The sequence below is a fragment of the Poecilia reticulata genome, unplaced genomic scaffold (genome assembly GCF_000633615.1).
Source record: "Poecilia reticulata strain Guanapo unplaced genomic scaffold, Guppy_female_1.0+MT scaffold_145, whole genome shotgun sequence".
In the NCBI taxonomy this organism is placed as follows: Eukaryota; Metazoa; Chordata; class Actinopteri; order Cyprinodontiformes; family Poeciliidae; genus Poecilia; species Poecilia reticulata.
The window spans coordinates 642,123-660,922 of record NW_007615015.1 but is presented as its reverse complement, the minus strand read 5'-3'; the positions used below and the strand labels follow the sequence as shown (position 1 = coordinate 660,922).

Below are 18,800 nucleotides of genomic sequence, written 5' to 3'. Positions count from 1 at the left end.
CTGATGGGACCAGAACATCTGATGGGACCAGAACATCTGATGGGACCTGCCCCTCCACCATCAGCCCCACCTCTTCCATTATGGATCATCATCTGTGTATTTTCCTTCTTCCTCTGTGGTCAGAGAAGCGCAGTGTGAGGCCAGAGGGGTGAAGGCGTCTAATGGCATGAAACACTTTCCCCTCCCTGCTTATCTAATTTACAGGAATCAATGTGAAGCTGTTTCAGTAGCTTCACAATGAGTTTACAGTAATGGCACCTTCACCTCCAGGAAGCCAGACGGTGTTATGTTCGCTGCAGTTTGGTTTGGACTGCAAGTCGTAGTTTGGGTTCTTAGTTTACATTTATTTTTCTAAATGTCATAAAACATGGCTTCCTGTGGTTTCCTGGTGAGCCGCAGTTTACACCTTCACTTTCTGACAGTTAATGTTCCTTGAAGACTGCTTCATCTAAAATGTATTACATGAAAAACAATGTAAATAAAACAACTTTTCCTGTTTGTTTATCGTTTATCACAGTTATCAGTGTTTGGAAGATCTGCTGTCAGCTTGGTGAACCAGGGAGGCGTGTCTGCATGAGGGCTGTGCTGTGGTCTCATTTTTAAATCCTCTGATTAGAGAACATTTACATTTACTGCTACATTTGACCCTGAAGTTTTTAATTCTTCTGCAAAATCAGTTTATTGGGAACGTTTAGAACTGCTCAGCTGTTGGTGATGAACAGATTACCCATCAAGAGTTTAAATGTCTAAATAAAACTAATCTTACAAGAATTATTTCCAAATTCATCTCTAAATCCTATATTCAAGTCACTCATTGCATGAAAATCCTTGAAAGAAAAACACTTGAAATATCTTTAGTGTTGATAGAAATGTTTTATTTTATGCCTTAATTAAGAAAAGAGATTATTGCCTTACACAAAGAAAATTACAAAAACTCAATTACCTGAAAAGATTCAGTAGGAAACATATTTCTTATGTTTAGCACTGATGGGGCAGTAGCTACGCCCCCTGGTGGTAGAACCAGGACGCTGCGAGCCGCCAGGCTCCTGAGGCCGTCCAGAACCGATTGCATAAAACCTGCAGACTTGGTGGCTTCAGCCGAGGTTTCAGTTTCCACAGGAAGGCCGACGGTGGCGCCGCGCTGCTCACCAACAGATCCAGAACCAGAAGGAAAGTCCGCTCCAGCGTGTTCAGAAGGCGTTTACACACAAACCCAAGGACGAAATGAGCTGAGGGTGTTTTCCCCATGTTGATCAGGACTCTGCTGCTGTTTTCCTGTGCAGCTTGTTGCAGCGTTTGGTATATTTCTGCCAGTAAACGTAACTTTCAGTGAATAACTAAAAATATTCGTCCGTCAGAGATTGAAACTGTTCTTGGACGTTCTTGCTTCCTGGTGGATGTTTGGCATAGAGTTAAAGCAGAACCGTTCCTCCTCCAGTTAATCCATTTCTCATCCAACCCTCCATGTGGGGATGAGAAGCGTCTCAGACAGCCGCCGCCCTGAGGCGCTCCAGACGGAGAGGTGTGGGCGTTTGGGTGGAGGCCAGAGCTTCATAAACCAAGGATTCTAAATGTGGCCTGTTGACCTGCAGCAACATCATGTGCATTTATTAATACCTGACCCAGCAGAGTGATGTTAGTGGGAACAATCTTCATGACATGTTTGGAAGATCTGCTGTCAGCTTAGTGAACCAGGGAGGTTGTGCTGTGGTCTCATTTTTAAATCCAATTCATTTCTAGGACTTTAATTAATTCATCGTATTTCAATTGAAAAACTTATATTGACCAAAAAAAAAGCCAATATATTCAATTGAAATCCCATTTTGTGGTAAATTAGTGGATAAATAGACAATGAGCTCAACAACAGACATTTATAGTTTTTAATCTTCAGGTTCTTCAGATTGGAGTAAAGTTCATCTTTCCAGAATCTCCTGATCATTAATGGAGCTTCTCTAGAAATGTGGGCTGTGCTCACTGACATTAGCGTTAGCTGCTACAGGTTTAGCATGCTATTTCATGCTTCATTGATAGGCTAACTGTTTTTAGCACAGCTGCAATACATCAATAGTCTTTCCCAGCGTCCAATCAGATCGTTTAGAGGAATTAACCCTCAGTGGACCAGAGAAGAGGCGCTGCGGTGCGTCGTTTCTGGATGTCGCTTGTACATCAGAAACACGATGCAAAATGTAAACATGTTAAAATCTGTTAATTATTTAATCAGAATTAACGTGTTAAAACCCGGCCGGCCCCACTTCAGTCAGAACCATTTCATCGTCATGAACTACTCGCCGTCATTTTTAGAACTTTTTCGTCATTCTGTGAAAACCAAACGAAGGACAGGAAGGCGGATCTATTCTCTGTTGATGGAAAATAACGACAAGCACAAAAATTGCTTGAGTTGCAAAGGACAACTTGCTTTCCACCTGTGATCCCCTGACACAGTGACGCCCTGGGTGTGAGCCGTATTGCCCAAATCAATAACCCATAACTGTTTGTAAATGATTGTTTTTCTCGGTTTAGATTCCATATTTTTAGATCAGAACATTGTTTAATACTTTCCAGCATGATTGAAGCAGAAGTTGAAGTTAATCTGAAGGTGAAGGAGGGCGAGCGTAACGTGGATAATACTTATTTTTTCCTGATAGCATTCCTCTGCAAGAAGCCGTCTGTTTGCCCAGAGTGAGCAGAGAAAAGCTTTATAGACCTTGTGAGTGGGGATAATAGGGTTTTTAATGGCTGTAATGCTCTTATGTCTGTATGCAGCAATGGATCTCTAATTATTAAATCTGAACCGCAAACCATTAGGAATGGTTTAGTTAAACCCATGTCATTGGTTTACATTTTTAATTCTACATGTCAACAAGCTGTTTACCACAGACCAAGACAGATGTGTCTGGGCTCTGGGATCGTATCGGCAGACCAAAATGCCTTTGCACTCACTTTACAGGGAAGAAAAAATCTCCAGATTTCTCGTACTTTTCCCTCCAGGCCATGGAAATGTTTTCATGTTCCGTCTGTCCAAATAAAACTTAACATTTCTTCTGGTTTTGTTTCCTAGTGGCGGTCCAGACCCACTTGGTGCCGCCCAAAAAGATGCAGCCAGGCATGGTGAAGTCCAGCCTGGTCCATGCCAGCGTGGCCACCATGCAGAACCCGATGGGCTACGACCCGCGGGCCAACGGCCACTGCGCCCTGCCGCGCCTCTCCATCTCCTCGCGCTCCGCCAGCATGGTGGCCAGCCTGGACGCCAGCACCGACGGCTCCATCGCGGCGCTGCAGTCCGTGATGAAGTGGAAGACGGTGATGGCGGTGTTCGTGGTGGTGGTCCTCTACCTGGTGGCTGGAGCTCTGGCCTTCAAGGCCCTGGAGCAGCCCTTTGAGAGCAACCAGAAGACCAGCATCACCCTGGAGAAGGCCTCCTTTCTGGAGAGGAACCCCTGTGTGACTCCCACCGAGCTGGACGCCATCATCAAGGTGGGTTTGGATCTTATCCATGTTGCATCTAGTCTCCAACAGATGGGCTTTCAAAACGCTTCAGGAGTTGGAGAGCAAGTCAAGTTCTTCAACGACAGAATAAGTTGTTCAGGGAAGGATTACGCCTTGACCTTTAACCCAAGGGAAGGGAGAGTCATGGACCAGCAGGCCACAGAAACCATTGATTTTATACCAATGAACAGGTGAAGGCAGGAAGTGTTGCAGAATTAAAGCCTAAAGACGACAGGCTGCATGTTTATGTGCAGATCAGAGATGGAGGGAAAACTATGGAGATTAAAATACAGAAAGGAAGTAAAAACTACAAAAACAAGAACAGATGGAAGCAACACGAGCAACAGCCACAAAAACACCAGAGATCAAGATGATAAAACTCTAATTCACTTTTAATTTAATTTGCGAATAAAAACAAAATGTTTGACTATGAATCCATTAGTCCACAGGTGTCAAACTCAAGGCCCGGGGGCCAAATCTGGCCCGCCGCAGCTTTTTATGTGGCCCTCTGGACTCCAAATTACATCAATAAGTCCTTCCAGTTTTTCACAAATCTGCAAAAATCACACAAAATCAACAAATTTCAAATTTTTTTCCTGATTTTACTGCTAATTTTCTCAGAATTGGTCAAAAACGTTGAATCCGTAACTGATATGACGAGTGATAAAGTCACATTTGACATCATACATTAGCGTAAATATTGTAAAAAAAATAACGATTACAAATATTTCTTAATATTCACCACAAAATCTGTCATTTTGATTGCAAAAATAAACACTAAAATAATCACAAATCCCRGAGGAACAGCTATTTATTGATATTTTAACAGTTTTATTGGTTTTATCAATAGATTCTGGTGCAACCGGCCCTTTAAGAACATTCAGATTTTTGATTCGGCCCAAAATAAAAATGAGTTTGACACCACTGCATTAGTCTGTTTGCACAGTCTAATATTGTGTTTCTACGTAGCATAGCTAAAATCAGCCTGGACTTTATCTCACATGTGGAAGATCAATGATGAGATTTGCTGTAAATTAGTCAGACGTTGTTTTGGAGGCTGAAACAGGAGAAATCTGACCTGAACTGTCCGTTCATGTTGACATTCGTCATAAAAGGAAAACGTTGGACAGGAAATGTCTGCTGTTCTCTGTTGGCTTAACATTTATACATCTGCTATAGGAGAGGTTGACTTCACTGTTTGGAGAATCTCAGATCTTAATTCCAAAATTTAAATGATCAATTCTACATTTTTGCAGCTTTCTGAACTTGAGTGTGATATCTGAGGATGTTCTTGTGAACTTCAGAAAAGTCTCACCTGATTTGACTCTGACACTCCACTTGGCCTGAGAAACCTGAGCAGAGGTGTGTGTGTACCTGTTGTTCCCTTCAACACCTGTTCCTGTCTGTATTAGACCCACAGTTAGGAAGTCAAATGTATTTATATCCCATTCAAGGTTAGAATTAAATTGATTCCAGAGAAAAGGGACAGAATGATCCATCTAGAGTTCAAGGAAATAGAAAAAGTTGGTGGGATTTTTCTGACTTCAAGTAGAAACTCAACCAGTGATGAACTGAATCAGTCATTTATCAGCACAACTTGGGAAATTTCCCTTGTTGTCAGTTCATAGCTCCAGGAAACAGAGACCGAGTTCAGTCAGGATCCAAATTAGCCGTCCATTTAACTGTGTTTTACTCTGACAGCAGCAGTGATATGAAGCACAGCTGTGATTTATTCTGCTCTCTGGCATTAAACTGAATCATCGTCCAGACTGAGGGTCACTGCATCACCATGACACGCACAAGTGGAAACGGGAATGGGAAAATGATTTGAGATGTGCCGGAGTACGATGAGCAGAAAGTTTACAGGTTCAGGCCTGAAGATCAGCCAGACGGCAGGAACAAAAGGAGAATCCAGCAACCTCATGTAACAACCAGGCAGTTCTCAGTCTGCAGCCCAGTCCTTGAACTAACCCAAACGGGTCGGTGGCGCTCGTCTTTCCACCAGAATAACCCCATTTGATCGCCCACTCTGCTCCACAGAGCCTCTCTCCCTCTGCAGCTCATCCAAACTTTCTTTGGATCCGTCCTTTTTCTGCACCACATTCCCTTTGTTGTACTCAGCCTTTCAGCCACTGATGCTCCATCATGAGTTTTTGAAAAAATCAATGAAAGTACTTCCTAAAAAGACGTGTGGAAATGAAAACCTTTAGCGTGGCGAGCCTGGGGTCCAGAGGAATCAATTATTCATTGAGCAGATCTGCAGACACAAACCTCCTGGAGGGAATCACAGCCAGCAGCGTCTTCTGGACAAATCAGCTCAATCTCTACTTCAGATTCATGCCATGAAAGAGCCAGTCTGAAGGAAGACTATCTCAATGCGGTCAGTGAATTTAGATATTTGAACGACTCGGTTTCTACCTGATGAACAGCAAACCGTAGCAAGCCGGAAAATTTAATGTGTTAATGTTGTGAAATGACAACATGAATTTTCTTCTTAACTATTTCCCCATGTCAAATAGTTTCAGTTTCCAAACTTTACAAAGTGTCTCAAAAGAATGCACAACTCTTCACCGTTTTAAACTTAGTCACAGTGAAACCACCAACTTCAGTGTTTTTTTTTATAAAGATTTGGAAAATAGAAGGAAAATAATGAATTAACGGCGATCGAAGATTCATTCATTTAACTGCAGAAAGAACAGAAACAAGAAAAACAAGAAACTGAACACAAAGAAGTGAACTGAGCAGGAAAAGATCTGTTAACAACCAGGGAGCGTATCTAAGGTTTAAATGTCCTCAGTGCATCTCCTGCCTGTCACTCTGCTGAGCTGGAGGGAAAAATGCATCCAGCATCCAGAGTTTCTCCTGTAAACACTGAAAATCTTTAGAGAATCATTAAAGCTGCATTCATTTGAACTCTGTCAGTAAAACGCGTCATTGTTCAGTTCAAAGTTCTCTGAAGTTTGAGCTTTGTTAAGCTTGACTGGCAGCAGATTAATGATTACAGCACAGTTGTAATATGTTCACTGAGGGAAAGTGGAAGAAAGTGAATATCAGTCTTTCTGAATAACAAACGTCGGAGCTGATCAGCTCCTACAGTAGCAGAATGACTCAGTTTTAAGTGTCTGCTGTTTGAAGAAAAGGCCTGCAGGACCTGCTGCTTCACACGTACATCATCAGAAAGTCTGCCTGCTCCTCTTACAGCTTTGGCGATTAGTTATCTGTTCGTGCTCCAGTCGCTCGGCGGAGAGCTGGCAGCGGCGACGCTCTGTTGTCAAACTGTTCTGGTGAAGAAGTTGACAGGAAAATGGCAACCTTGGGAAGCCTGTGTGGGCCGATCTATCAGGACGGTGGCGCTCGTTAAGGCTCGCCGCACAGCGTGTGCTGACTTAATGCGGCCATGTGCGTCTTGACCTCGTCACGTCGGCTCCGCTACCGGAGATGCCCACTCACCCACTGGGTGCCACAAACACTGCAGCCCTAATTGGCTGTGGTTGATGACTCACCGTGGCATTATGTCTCTGGCAGCAGTTAGGCTCCATGTATTGATGACTCACTAATCTGCAAATAAACTTCTGCATTCACCGGATTACTGCAAGTAAAAATACATCAGAAACACTCTAGCATGCCATGAATTATGTAACATAAGAGAAAAGTGTAACAGGTTGGGTTTGTTGTTATTTCTAAGGATTAGCTGCACAGAAAGCTGCAGAGGACGGATTTAGCCTTAAAGTATTAGTTCAGAATTTGTTCTTTAATAGTAAAACCACCTGTTATCGTTGTTGAACTTAGTTCTTGGTTGTAGCATCAAAGGTTTCAAGGTGTTTTGGGTCAGTGTTCAGGTGTTACTGATGTAAAAGTGTTGCAGAGCAGAGTTGTTGGCAGCGTGTCAGAATGCAGCAGGGGGTGGAGAGCGTGAGGAAGCTGCTGCCCGGGTCGCTGCTGTCACCCGCTGAGGGGAGGAAACGCCGCTGAGAGGATGGAAATCTGCAGCGACCGGCTGCTCTCTAATGATCCTGCAGCGCAGGATGAGAAAACACATCAGCCAGCTGGAGGTGGCAGCGTTTCTGCACCTGTAGAGAAACCAAAGCAGACCAGAACATTACGGAGAAACAAACAGTTTGGCTAATTACCAAATTCACAAAGTTTCACATCAGATAAAAATAACCTGAACAAATCACAGTCCTCAAATGAGTTTGAGACTTTTCATACCAGTCTTGGTCATTTCACACTCGACTTCCTCCGGTTGCTTTTCTATCCACCAATTCTCACCTGCAAGGTTTCTCAAATGCTTTACATAGTTTTTATTAAATCTCATAAATGACAGGGTGTCAGCCTTAAAGGTGATTTTCCTTTCACTATTCTAGTTTGTCTGCCACCAAACAGTAATAATCCTGCCTTGTGGACAAAACATCAGATGTTTTCCCACCTGGTGGTCCGGTCGACCTGGTTCTACTGGAACCAGAACATCTGCTCCACCTCCAGCTGCTGTGGTTCTGAGTCAAACCAGCCTGTTCCCCTCCTGGCCTGTGGGGGCGCTGCACCAAGAACCACTGAAGGAAACGACACAAAAACCTCTGAAGACGCTGAGAGCAACTTCCTTCTTCACCAGATGGAAACAAGATGGAGGATTTTAGCGGTTGGAGGATTTCTCTTTAGGCTAAAGACCAGGAGCCATTTCTGCTGCTAGCGCTAGGCTAACAGGTTAGCTTTGGTTGGATTTACCCAGAATGCAATGTGCTGCAGTTGGAGGATTTCTCTTTAGGCTAAAGACCAGGAGCCATTTCTGCTGCTAGTGCTAGGCTAGCACGTTAGCTTTGGTTACCCAGAATGCCCTGCGCTGTAGTCCACTTCCTGCTTTTGGAGCGGCTTCTGCTCCGCTTAGCTTTCACATATAAATTCAAACCGAAGTTCAGCTGAACCCAGACTGAGGTTTGTTTTCAGACAGCTTTGGGTACCGTAGTTAAAAAGTTTCTGTTATGTTGGTTATTTTAAAGAACATGAAGACTTGTGTCTGAAGCGTGTGTGTTGTTCTGATTAGAGCATCATTTAGGCATAAAGGCTGTGGCGTTCACAGTGACCTGCTGCGGTGTGACCAGGTATGAAGCTTCTGGAAAATCTACTGTTCAGGAATGAGATTCCAGTGAAGAGACTTCAAGTGATCAAATAATTACTAGTATAATTATTGATTAGAAGCTGAGTTTCATATTTAGTTTCAAGCATCCAGCAACCCAAGGAGAGGAATGTGTCTGCTTAGCTTAGCTTAGCTTAGCTTAGCTTAGCTTAGCTTAGCTTAGCTTAGCTTAGCTTAGCTTGAGATGGAGCTTTGACTCTGTAGTGGTGGCGTGCATGTGGCTTGTGCACGGCCTGTGTGGAACTGACCACATCATTTTAGACTGGCTGTGTGTGTGTGTGTGTGTGTGTGTGTGTGTGTGTGTGTGTGTGTGTGTGTGTGTGTGTGTGTGTGTGTGTGTGTGTCTGCAGCGTTGTGTGGAGCTGTGTGCCAAGATGAAAATGACTCTGTTTATATTGATTTTAGATGTAAATTAATGTCTTAACATAACAGATATTTGTTTTCACTATTGATTTGAATAAATTAGCGGTTATTTGGACAACCTGATACTTGCATCTCAGTCAGATCCTTTTCTTAGTGTGGTTGTAAAAGTTATGGGGCAAAAATAGAAGTCCTTATAAAATATTCAGACACATCGAGCAGCTATGTATTTCTGCCCCTCGACTCTAAAATTAGGAAATCTTTGGCTTTTTTGATGGGATATTTTCCCCTCATAAATGATTAATGTTTATTAAAACCTCAAGCACTTTGAAAGCGATTATTTTTAGATTTTGAGTGGATGTTGTTGGTTGGGTTGATGCAGCTGAGGCAATCGGATGTAAGACGGTGAGTAAGCAAGTGCAGCAGCGTGTTTGCAGGTTGTGTTTTGCCTTTACTGCTTGGAAATGTGTGTCAGAAGAGTACATGCATATTTTATTCTCACGGCGTTCAGGAAGCTTGAGTGAACAGATTGGGGGTTGCCCTGAATGAAGAAGCCGCAGCTGAAAGCATGGCGCTCCAGCAGTGATGAGACCAAACAGAACATCCACTCGGTTATTTGCCCCCAGAGGCAGAATATTACCGAGCACATGTGTATGAAAATTATAAAATAAATGCTTTTCTCATCTAATGCCCATAAAGACAGAGATTATAAAGAACAAAAGATGATAGGCTGATGTTCCTGGGTGCATAATGGAGCCCAGAGGGAGATCTTTGAGAAAAGATGCTGTAACTGGTTTTCAGTCTATAAAATGTGAACGAACCAGAAAAGACCGACTCTGAGCAGCTTTGGTTAAACAGGAACACAGAACAAGATCCTGTGAAAACGAGACTCCATCAATATTGTTTCTTTCTGAAACGAAGAAACTCCCTCAGGTTTTACAGTCAGTTGTGACACTAATCAACTAACATAACTTTAAATTACTTGAGTACAAGATCAAGAAAAACTCTTTCTGCAATTATTTTGGGGACTAAATGGACCAACTATGAGCTGACGGAGCAGCTGATGGAGGTCACATGACCAGGTGTGCTAACCTGAAACCGCAGCCTGAAGGTTCCTCCTGACTGTACTCACATTTTAACTGAGCTGTTTGCACTGACCCTGGGTTGAGTCCAACACGTCCTTTAAGTCTGACCCTGATTCCTACTGACTGCATTTACAGGATCCCTTTAATCTGCAACATGACGCTAAAAGCCTTGAAACAAATTCAGCAGCATTTTAGAACCTTTTGTTTAGTGAGATTATTTTTCCAATTGTCCAACAGATGAAAAAATGTATAATTCTGGTGTTTTTACAATAGTGTTAATTATTGTAAACCATTCCTACCAAACTAATAAAAATTCAAATTCTCAACCAAAAGTAAGAAACAAATCAAACCTTTGACTTAGGTACATTTATTAAGGGTTGGAGGAACAAAATCCATGTGCAGAGATAATTGTTTTACAACAAAAAGCCCCAGAAATCCCTGAAAATTCATATTAACTCATGAATTTAAAAAAATCCTGATGTTACTATTTTAACCCTAAAGGTTCCACCAGATGTTGTTTTTCCACTTTTTAAGATAAAATGTTTTAATCATCTTCATATAAAGTTTTATTTATTTTCAAAGTATTTTCATTTTTAAGACATTTTTAGACTTTATTTTGTCTAGAAGTCTTTTTCTGTGAAGTGCATAATGTGACGGTGTGTGTGGTTTGTCCAGACTTTTTGCATTAACACATATATTTATGGAATAATATAACAAACAACAACAGAAGTGCTGCATTTCACCTTTTACACAAGCTCTGCTGCCAACTAGTGGTCAAACATGTAAATTCAGGAAAAAAACAAACCGAGGGTCAGATTGAAAAGTTAACTCATAGATAAGTATGGTGGAGGATCTATGATGCTGTGGGTCGGTCCATTTCATCTGGAGTTCTCTGAGAAACGAGGGCAGTTTGAACTCTGGGAACTGAACCCAGCAGATGGAAAACCAGCCTTCTTCCATGAACGTTTCGGCCTGCAGACCCAGACTGAGCCGAGCTGAGGAGCTGAGAGCAGCGATGACTCCAGAAACATCTGGAGAGACGCCTGAAGATCTCTGTCTGGTTGCTCCAAACTGGTGTTAAATTAGAAAACTCTGAGCTGACGTGAGGAAACAGAGGTCATAAAAAGGTCAAAGGTGTGACAGGATCCATGCTGAGGGTCATGTGTGAATATCTGGGCAGAGGAACCGTCTGTCTGGGAGCCCGGCGCTCTGAACCGTTCCTTCTCTACGACTGCTGAGCTCCTCATGTTTAACCATTTTCTCTCCCTGTGCTTTGATCAGTTTATTTATGTATCAACCTTGAGTTTTGCTCCCTGTTTCCTGCAGCATGCGATAGACGCTGTGAGCGCAGGAGTGAGGCCTATTGGAGAAACGTACAACTCCAGCTACTGGGACATGGGCAGCGCCTTCTTCTTTGCTGGGACGGTCATCACCACCATAGGTAGGAGCCAGAGAGGCGCTCTGCTCAACACCTTCATGCGGCCGCATGCCGAGTCAATAAGATGTTAAGTTTAATATTAAACCTCACATAGAATGTAATAGATCACTTTGCAGAACATTTTTTAAACGTGTGAATTTTAACTTGTTCATTTCTATTAATTGCATAAATTTTAGCATGTAAAACTTTTAATGCAGTTATCAGTTTTATTAAAATACATAAATCCTGAGCTGGAAATGTGTTGTGTTTCTGGTACATCTGTAAATCTGCCAGATTTACAGCAGTGATGGATGATAAAGCTGCTTCTCTCGGCCCACTGAGGTTCATTTCTGCTTCAAAACGATCCGATTGGATGCTGGACAACAACACTGCTGTGTTCAAGTTGTGCTAAAAGGAGCTAGCCTATCAGCACAGGTCATAAACCACAAGTTATAAAACAAAACATTTATGAAAACAAATGTCATTGTTCCCATTTTCACAGTAAATGTTTTTCTGTCCTTTCCAGTTTTATTTGCAGTGGTTGAATAGATGCAGTAAAATCTCAGCTGACCTCGGCCTCATTATTATTCCCGGGTGATTTGAACGCCGGCGCTCGCTCCTGGAGCTAACAGCCTGTGAAGCTCAGCATTCTCATAATTGCTTAGAGAAACTGCTGACATGAACATGTTGTTTTCTCACAACCAGCCGCCTTCCTGAAACAGCTTCTGCTGCTTTTACACAAAACATGGTGACGATTCAGAGACCATTTAAAACACCAGCATCAGACAGGAGCTTCTCTTTCAGCTGCCGTCATGAAATCCATTCAGACACACCACTTGTTATCATGTGATAGATAAAAAGATAATATTTCATTTATTAAAAAACATTAGTGAACAATCAGCGTCATAAAGACCCAGTAACGGAGCAGTTTAAAGCTGGCTCAGTTTTACTGCAAACAGCAAAAACTTTGTGTTTAGATGTTTACAGCCGGCAGAGAAAAACCCCGAAAGAGTGAAAATGTTCCCCTGAGTACCAACTCAGTGGTGCAAATACTAACAAACTTCTTATTTGTATCATTTTCCTTTAGCTTCACATGACCTAAAAATCATTAAAATACACCGAAATTCGTCATCTTAACGTAAAAAATGTGAGTTTTAGTGCTGTGGTGGTGCAGGGGTTAAACACAGTCCTCATATGGAGGCCTCAGTGCTCAACGTGGCTGTCGCAGGTTCGATTCCCGGCCTGGTGATCTCTGATTACCCACTTTCCTGTCAACTAACTATCAAATAAAAGCCACTGGAGCTGATAAAAAAGTGAGTTTTAAGTAATTCTGCCAGCTGCTGCTGAACAAAAGCTTTAAAAGTTTTGATACTTTTTCCTAAATGTGAGAACCGGGTTTCAGTGGGTTAAAGATGAAGAAATCAAGCTGCCTCTTCCATCACTGATTCTTACCTCACTGTATGTAACAGTAAAGTCATTATTAATGCAGTTTCCTTTAAATCTAATCACAGTGTTGGAGCTTCTCCATGCACTAAGAGGTGCTGCATGAGGCCATCAATTGATTGAGTTACATAAGAGAAGCTTGATTGAGTCTTCCTCCTCGTCTTACGCGCCAGCCTTCCCTGCTCTTCCCTGCGTCTGTTTGGGTCTGAGCGGTTCTGAAACGCTCTCCTGTTCTCCACAGGTTATGGGAACATCGCTCCCAGCACGGAAGGCGGGAAGATCTTCTGCATCCTTTATGCCATCTTTGGCATCCCTCTCTTTGGCTTCCTGTTGGCGGGGATCGGAGACCAGCTGGGCACCATGTTTGTGAAAAGCATCTTGCGAGTTGAAAAGATATTCAGGGTGAGGAGTGTGTTGTCTTTGTTTTTATCAGAATGTTTTTTTTAGCTATCAGAGGAAAAACAACCTATGTAATGATGCCCAGTGTCTGAAAACTGCTGTCTTTATGTATCACTTTATCTTTTTAAAGGATATCCAGTGAGAATCTGTCATATTTGAATCTTTTAATAATCTACGTTTTCCTAGTTTCTAATCTCTTTCTTGGTTTGCTCAGCAAAAACACACACAGATCAGTCAGACGAAGATCAGAGTGACGTCCGCCCTCTTGTTCATCCTCGCCGGCTGCATCGTCTTCGTCACCATCCCTGCTGTCATCTTCAAGCACATCGAGGGCTGGACGACGCTGGAGGCCATCTACTTCGTTGTGATCACCCTCACCACCGTGGGCATCGGCGACTACGTGGCAGGTCGTCCTGCAGCTGCAGCCGTTTACTGAAGCTGCAGGATTCAGGTCCTCTAACATCGCTTTTGCTCCTGCTGCAGGTGGGAATCGCACCATCGACTACATGAACTGGTACAAGCCTCTGGTGTGGTTCTGGATCCTGGTGGGGTTGGCGTACTTTGCTGCTGTTCTCAGCATGATCGGAGACTGGCTGAGAGTTCTTTCGAAAAAGACCAAAGAAGAGGTGAGCGTCCATATTTCTGCATCTTCAACAAGCCTGGCGCTGCTTTCCTACGCAATTCAGCTCAATTCTCATCTCCCTTCAATGCTCCATCTGGAATTTCTCCCATTGAGATCAATTTCTCAGAATTAATTTCAAACAGGTGCACCAAAGAACAGAAGGAGTTTTGAACAATGATGTTGATTTCATAGGTCACAGAGTAGCATTTCTGATTGAGTAAAACCAGATCCAGTCGATTACAACTCTCCAGTCCGCTTGGCGTTCACATATACATACAAACCACATCAGAGTTCACTTCAACCGAACCCAGACAGAGGTTTGCAGAYGGACCAGAGTTCGTCATTTGGGTTCGATTGTGTATTCACACGTCCATAAACGACCTGGACTTTCTAGGAAAACATTAATAACAAATGGATTAAAGCGGACTAACCCGTGGGAGCCATTTGTAGAGGCACACAGTAAAGAAAGAACAGCAATATTTTATTTTATTTAGCCTGTGGTAGACATAAAGTGGGAGTTCATTTCTCAGTCATATTTTCTGAATGTTCGATTCCCAAACTAAATATTTAATTCATGTAATATTTACCACATTAATCTCAAATTAAATATTTAGTTAATAAATTGAATATTTAGTTTGTTAACTAAATAATTAGTTCCAAAGTAAATATTTATTTTCCAAACTAAATACTTAGCTCAGACCTTAGTAACTAACTGGTAACTAAATAATATCTTCCAAATTATATATTTAATTTGAGCATTAAATGTTTAATTTATAAGCTAAATATTCCATCCATCCATCCATCTTATCCGGGTCGGGTCGCGGGGGCAGCAGCTTCAGAAGGGAGGCCCAGACTTCCCTCCCCAGCCTCTTCCAGCTCCTCCAGGAATCCCAAGGCGTTCCCAGGCCATAGAGAGACATCGTCCCTCCAGCGTGTCCTGGGTCTCCCCTCCTCCCGGTGGGACATGAACTCCTAACCAGGGAGGCGTCCAGGAGGCATCCTGACCAGATGCCCGAGCCTCAACTGGCTCCTCTCGACGTGGAGGAGCAGCGGCTCTACTCTGAGTCTCTCCCGGATGACCGAGCTTCTCTCTCTAAGGGAGAGCCCAGCCACCCTGCGGAGGAGGAAACCCATTTCGGCCGCTTGTACCCGTGATCTCGTTCTGAAGCTAAATATTGAGCTTGTGAATTAAATATTTTGTTTGGAAGCTGAGATTTATAAAACTATGAATAATATGGTGAAATAAACTCCCATTTTTTTCTTACAGGTCAAACCAAACAAAACATTGTTTGTATTTTTTACTGCGTAGCTTTACAAACCGCTCCCCTTCCTACTATATGTACTGATTTGAAATAAACACATTTATTGATGACATTGTGGTTCGTTCAGATGAGCCTCTATATACCTGCTGTTCTGATCGTTTTGGTTTCTGTTTCAGGTCGGGGAGATCAAGGCTCACGCTGCTGAGTGGAAGGCTAACGTCAGAGCGGAGTTCCGTGAAACGCGACGGCGCCTGAGCGTGGAGATCCACGACAAACTCCAGCGGGCCGCCACCATCCGCAGCATGGAGCGCCGCCAGCTGGGCCTGGAGCAGCGCGCTCACTCGCTCGACGTTCTCTCTCCAGAGAAGCGGGCGATGTTCGCCAGCCTGGACGCCGGCCGCTTCAAGACTTCTTCCCAAGAGAACATCAACGGCAAACTGAACAACCTGAGGCTGAAGGGCGCCAGCGAGACGTACGACCAGCAGGGCAGCGAGCAGACGCCGCAGACCGCGTCTTCCTCGGAGGAGAACCTCTTCAACCTGCGCTTCGGCTCGCTCACCAAGCTGGCCCGGCGCAACAAGAACCGCGACCTGTGCAGGAACATCACCGAAGACTCCCGGCGTACCAGCATGGCCATCAACACGCCCATGCAAGGCGAGGAGAGAACGGGCGAGGATGAGGAGCCAGAAGAAGAGAGCCGAGAAAAGAAAGAGGAAAACATCAGCCTGACAAACCTGTCGCAGTACGCAGCGGAGCGCAGCAAGCTCAACGGCTTCACAGCCACACAGGCCAAGGACAGAGAGAGCGATCAGATCTCAAATGCATGAACACTTCAGCTGCAGACATAGACTGTAGAACGAGACGGAAAGAAAGTCGGACTGAGTCCCAGGGAGAGTTCACAGTCCTTTGAGATGTCAAGAAACGTGCCTTTTCTGTTTCCTATGCTTCGACTGGAACCGTTCCCATCAAATTCAGTCATCGTGCCATAGCAATGGGAAGAAAACCTGCTGCCAAAAATGAATCAAAACAAACATCCAGAAGAGCCTGTTGTTCGATTACCTCATTACATATGTTGCTGTAAAATGGGCTACCTGTGATGTGAACTGAGCTGTCACTGGAGGCGCTCACCAGACGGCCATCTGTTCACACTGAATCTTATTTTTCTCTCACACTGTGGGCGCGACAGCCAGAGAGCTGGATTCCTGTCATTCATCTCCAGAGACGTTATCGATCATTTTGTCATCTCATACCGTGGTGGCTGTTTATGGGCCGCCGGCCTGCTGTGGAGGGACTTCTACCTTAATGACTGCAGTTTGGAGGGTTTTGGTTTTGCTGGATCAATAAACAACGCTAGTAGCTACCTAGAGGACATGTACAATTATCCCTACATTGTATGTGGCTTTGCATATGTAGCCTGACAGTAAAAAAAACAACTAAATATTAAGATCTGTGATGAAAAAAAAAGAAAACAAACTATACACAGTGCATGGTTATTAAAACACAACCATAGCAGCTAGCTGGAATAACCTAAAGAGTTACAGCTGTTATAATGTTTCCTTTTTCGTGAAAAAATAAAATGTTTGGCTTTCACTCCTGGTTTCTGCTCATCCACAGTAAAACTGTGTTTTTGTAACGTCTAATTGTGAATTAACACAAACATCCAAACAGCTCCGGCGTACTACGATTGTCAGCAGCCTTTATTGTACACAAATTTTTTACACTTTTTTCAATCTGCCTTTTATTTCTATCAGGATTTGACATGTCTACCTTGATTCTGTTCATGAATGTGATGCTGTTGATTTTTATACTCACTAGCATGTTTGCACCTGTGTTTCCTTGTTTTTCTATCAGCCATACACCTCGGTTTTGTGTATTTTCCATTAAACTGTAACATGAACAAAAAAATAGTGATATGAAGTGTTTTATTTTTAATAAAAATGCGTTTTTGTATGCTTAAACTGCTTTATTACCCAAATCCCTAGTAAACATACAGTTGTATATGTTTTATATAGGTTGAAAAGCTCAGTCAGTGAGCCTACATTTATGAATAAAAATGTTTTTTTTATTGGTCTGCTATAAACTTCTAATTTAAACAAAATGTCTGGGTTTTATTCACAAGACGCTGGAGGACGATGGGTGTTTTAGGGATGGGAATCTGATCTCTGCACATCTGGATTCACGAGCTACGATGCAATACATTTAAGATTCCTCCTCATCACCCAGTGATTCACTTAGACAAGATTTATGTCCTCATCACATGCATCTCGATTTGAATTCATTTAGCTGAAAAATACACTGCTCAAAAAAAATAAAGGGAACACTTTAACATTTAAGTGAACACTGAAGTGTTCCCTTTATTTTTTTGAGCAGTGTATATTGTTTGTATATATTTTCATTAATAAAAATAAATTAAGCAATTCAAATTTCAATAATTTTTAATTAATTGCTCTTTTACATATGGGAAATTAATTTTTTGGAGTTGAATCTTGATACATGGGCATTGTTGTCAGTTGCTACGGCAACAAGTGTGTGTATAGTATAGCCGACACAGGAAGGGGGGATAAAGAAAAATACCAGAGGTTTTGAGTTATTCTTCAGCCGTTTTCTGTGTTATTTCTAATTGTTCATTTAACTGAATGAATAACACCTACATCTCCAGGTCTCATTTAGTTAACGGCGGCAGCGCAGCTATAAATGGCACGTAAAATAGTTTTCGCCCTCCAGCATTGTGCGCATGCGCGAAATTTCCGGATGCAGCCGAAGTGTGAGGGTGGATGGAGATGATGCTGCTCTAAGAACTTAAACAGATTTGAGTTGCACACGTTTATTTAAAAGAACTCATCATAATTATTTTCTACTTAACATTAGGACTCATAAGAGTCAAAGCAAACTGCACAGATTATCTTCATCACATCACCTGAGTGGGCAGGATGTCAGCATCGTGTCCTCAAAGGGAATAAATCAAAATCAGGAGAAATGTTCTGATTCAATTCGGCTTGGTTTGGGTCAGGATGTGATAAATCGGTGGTCAGGGGTCAGGACTTGTTGCTGGTTGTATTCTGTGTTTTATTGTTTTTGGATGGTTTTAAAAACTTCAAACCGTTGAACTCTTTGTAAACCCAGAGCTGGACCCCTGCAGGGCGGCCGGACCCATCTGGACCGACCTGTCTGGACCTGCAGCCTCATCACAGCTCTGTCTATCCAGCTGGAGACAGGCGGGTGGGACAGGTAGGCTCATCGCGTCTTCATGTGTTATTGTTGGACACGCTGGTGTGACAGGAAGCTGAGAGTCCAGACAGGGTGTGAGCTGTGTGGGTCGGAACCTGAGACCAGAACCCCAACTGGACCAAACACGGCGAAGAAATATGCAGAATGTCTCGTTCGTCCTTTCTCTTCTGCTTCCCACTGAGTATTATTCAGCAGCATGTTTGACTGCCTCAGGTAGAACGTTTAAGGTAAGAGGCTGATGCCATGGCAACCAGCCTAACGATATGAGCATCTTTTTCAGGCCTAAAAGGTTTTACCTCCTTCTGCTGTTTGCAGCTCATGTCTTCCTGCATCCAGACCAAACGACGCATCTTAAGTTTGTTTCATT

At 42.9% G+C, this 18,800-nt stretch overlaps 1 protein-coding gene across 2 annotated transcripts in view; it reads left to right on the top strand.

Annotated features, from left to right (window-relative positions):
* The window catches only part of kcnk10b (potassium channel, subfamily K, member 10b), a 22,911-nt gene extending 6,116 nt beyond the window's left edge, over positions 1 to 16,795 (top strand). For both annotated transcript variants that reach the window (XM_008401920.2, XM_008401921.2), the window contains exons 2-7: positions 3,059 to 3,474; positions 11,389 to 11,503; positions 13,164 to 13,324; positions 13,536 to 13,728; positions 13,805 to 13,947; positions 15,382 to 16,795. In XM_008401920.2, the coding sequence (XP_008400142.1) occupies positions 3,059 to 3,474; positions 11,389 to 11,503; positions 13,164 to 13,324; positions 13,536 to 13,728; positions 13,805 to 13,947; positions 15,382 to 16,032 (1,679 nt within the window). In that variant the 3' untranslated portion in view covers positions 16,033 to 16,795. The remainder of the gene's footprint in view (positions 1 to 3,058; positions 3,475 to 11,388; positions 11,504 to 13,163; positions 13,325 to 13,535; positions 13,729 to 13,804; positions 13,948 to 15,381) is intronic.
* The last annotated feature ends 2,005 nt before the right edge of the window (positions 16,796 to 18,800 follow it).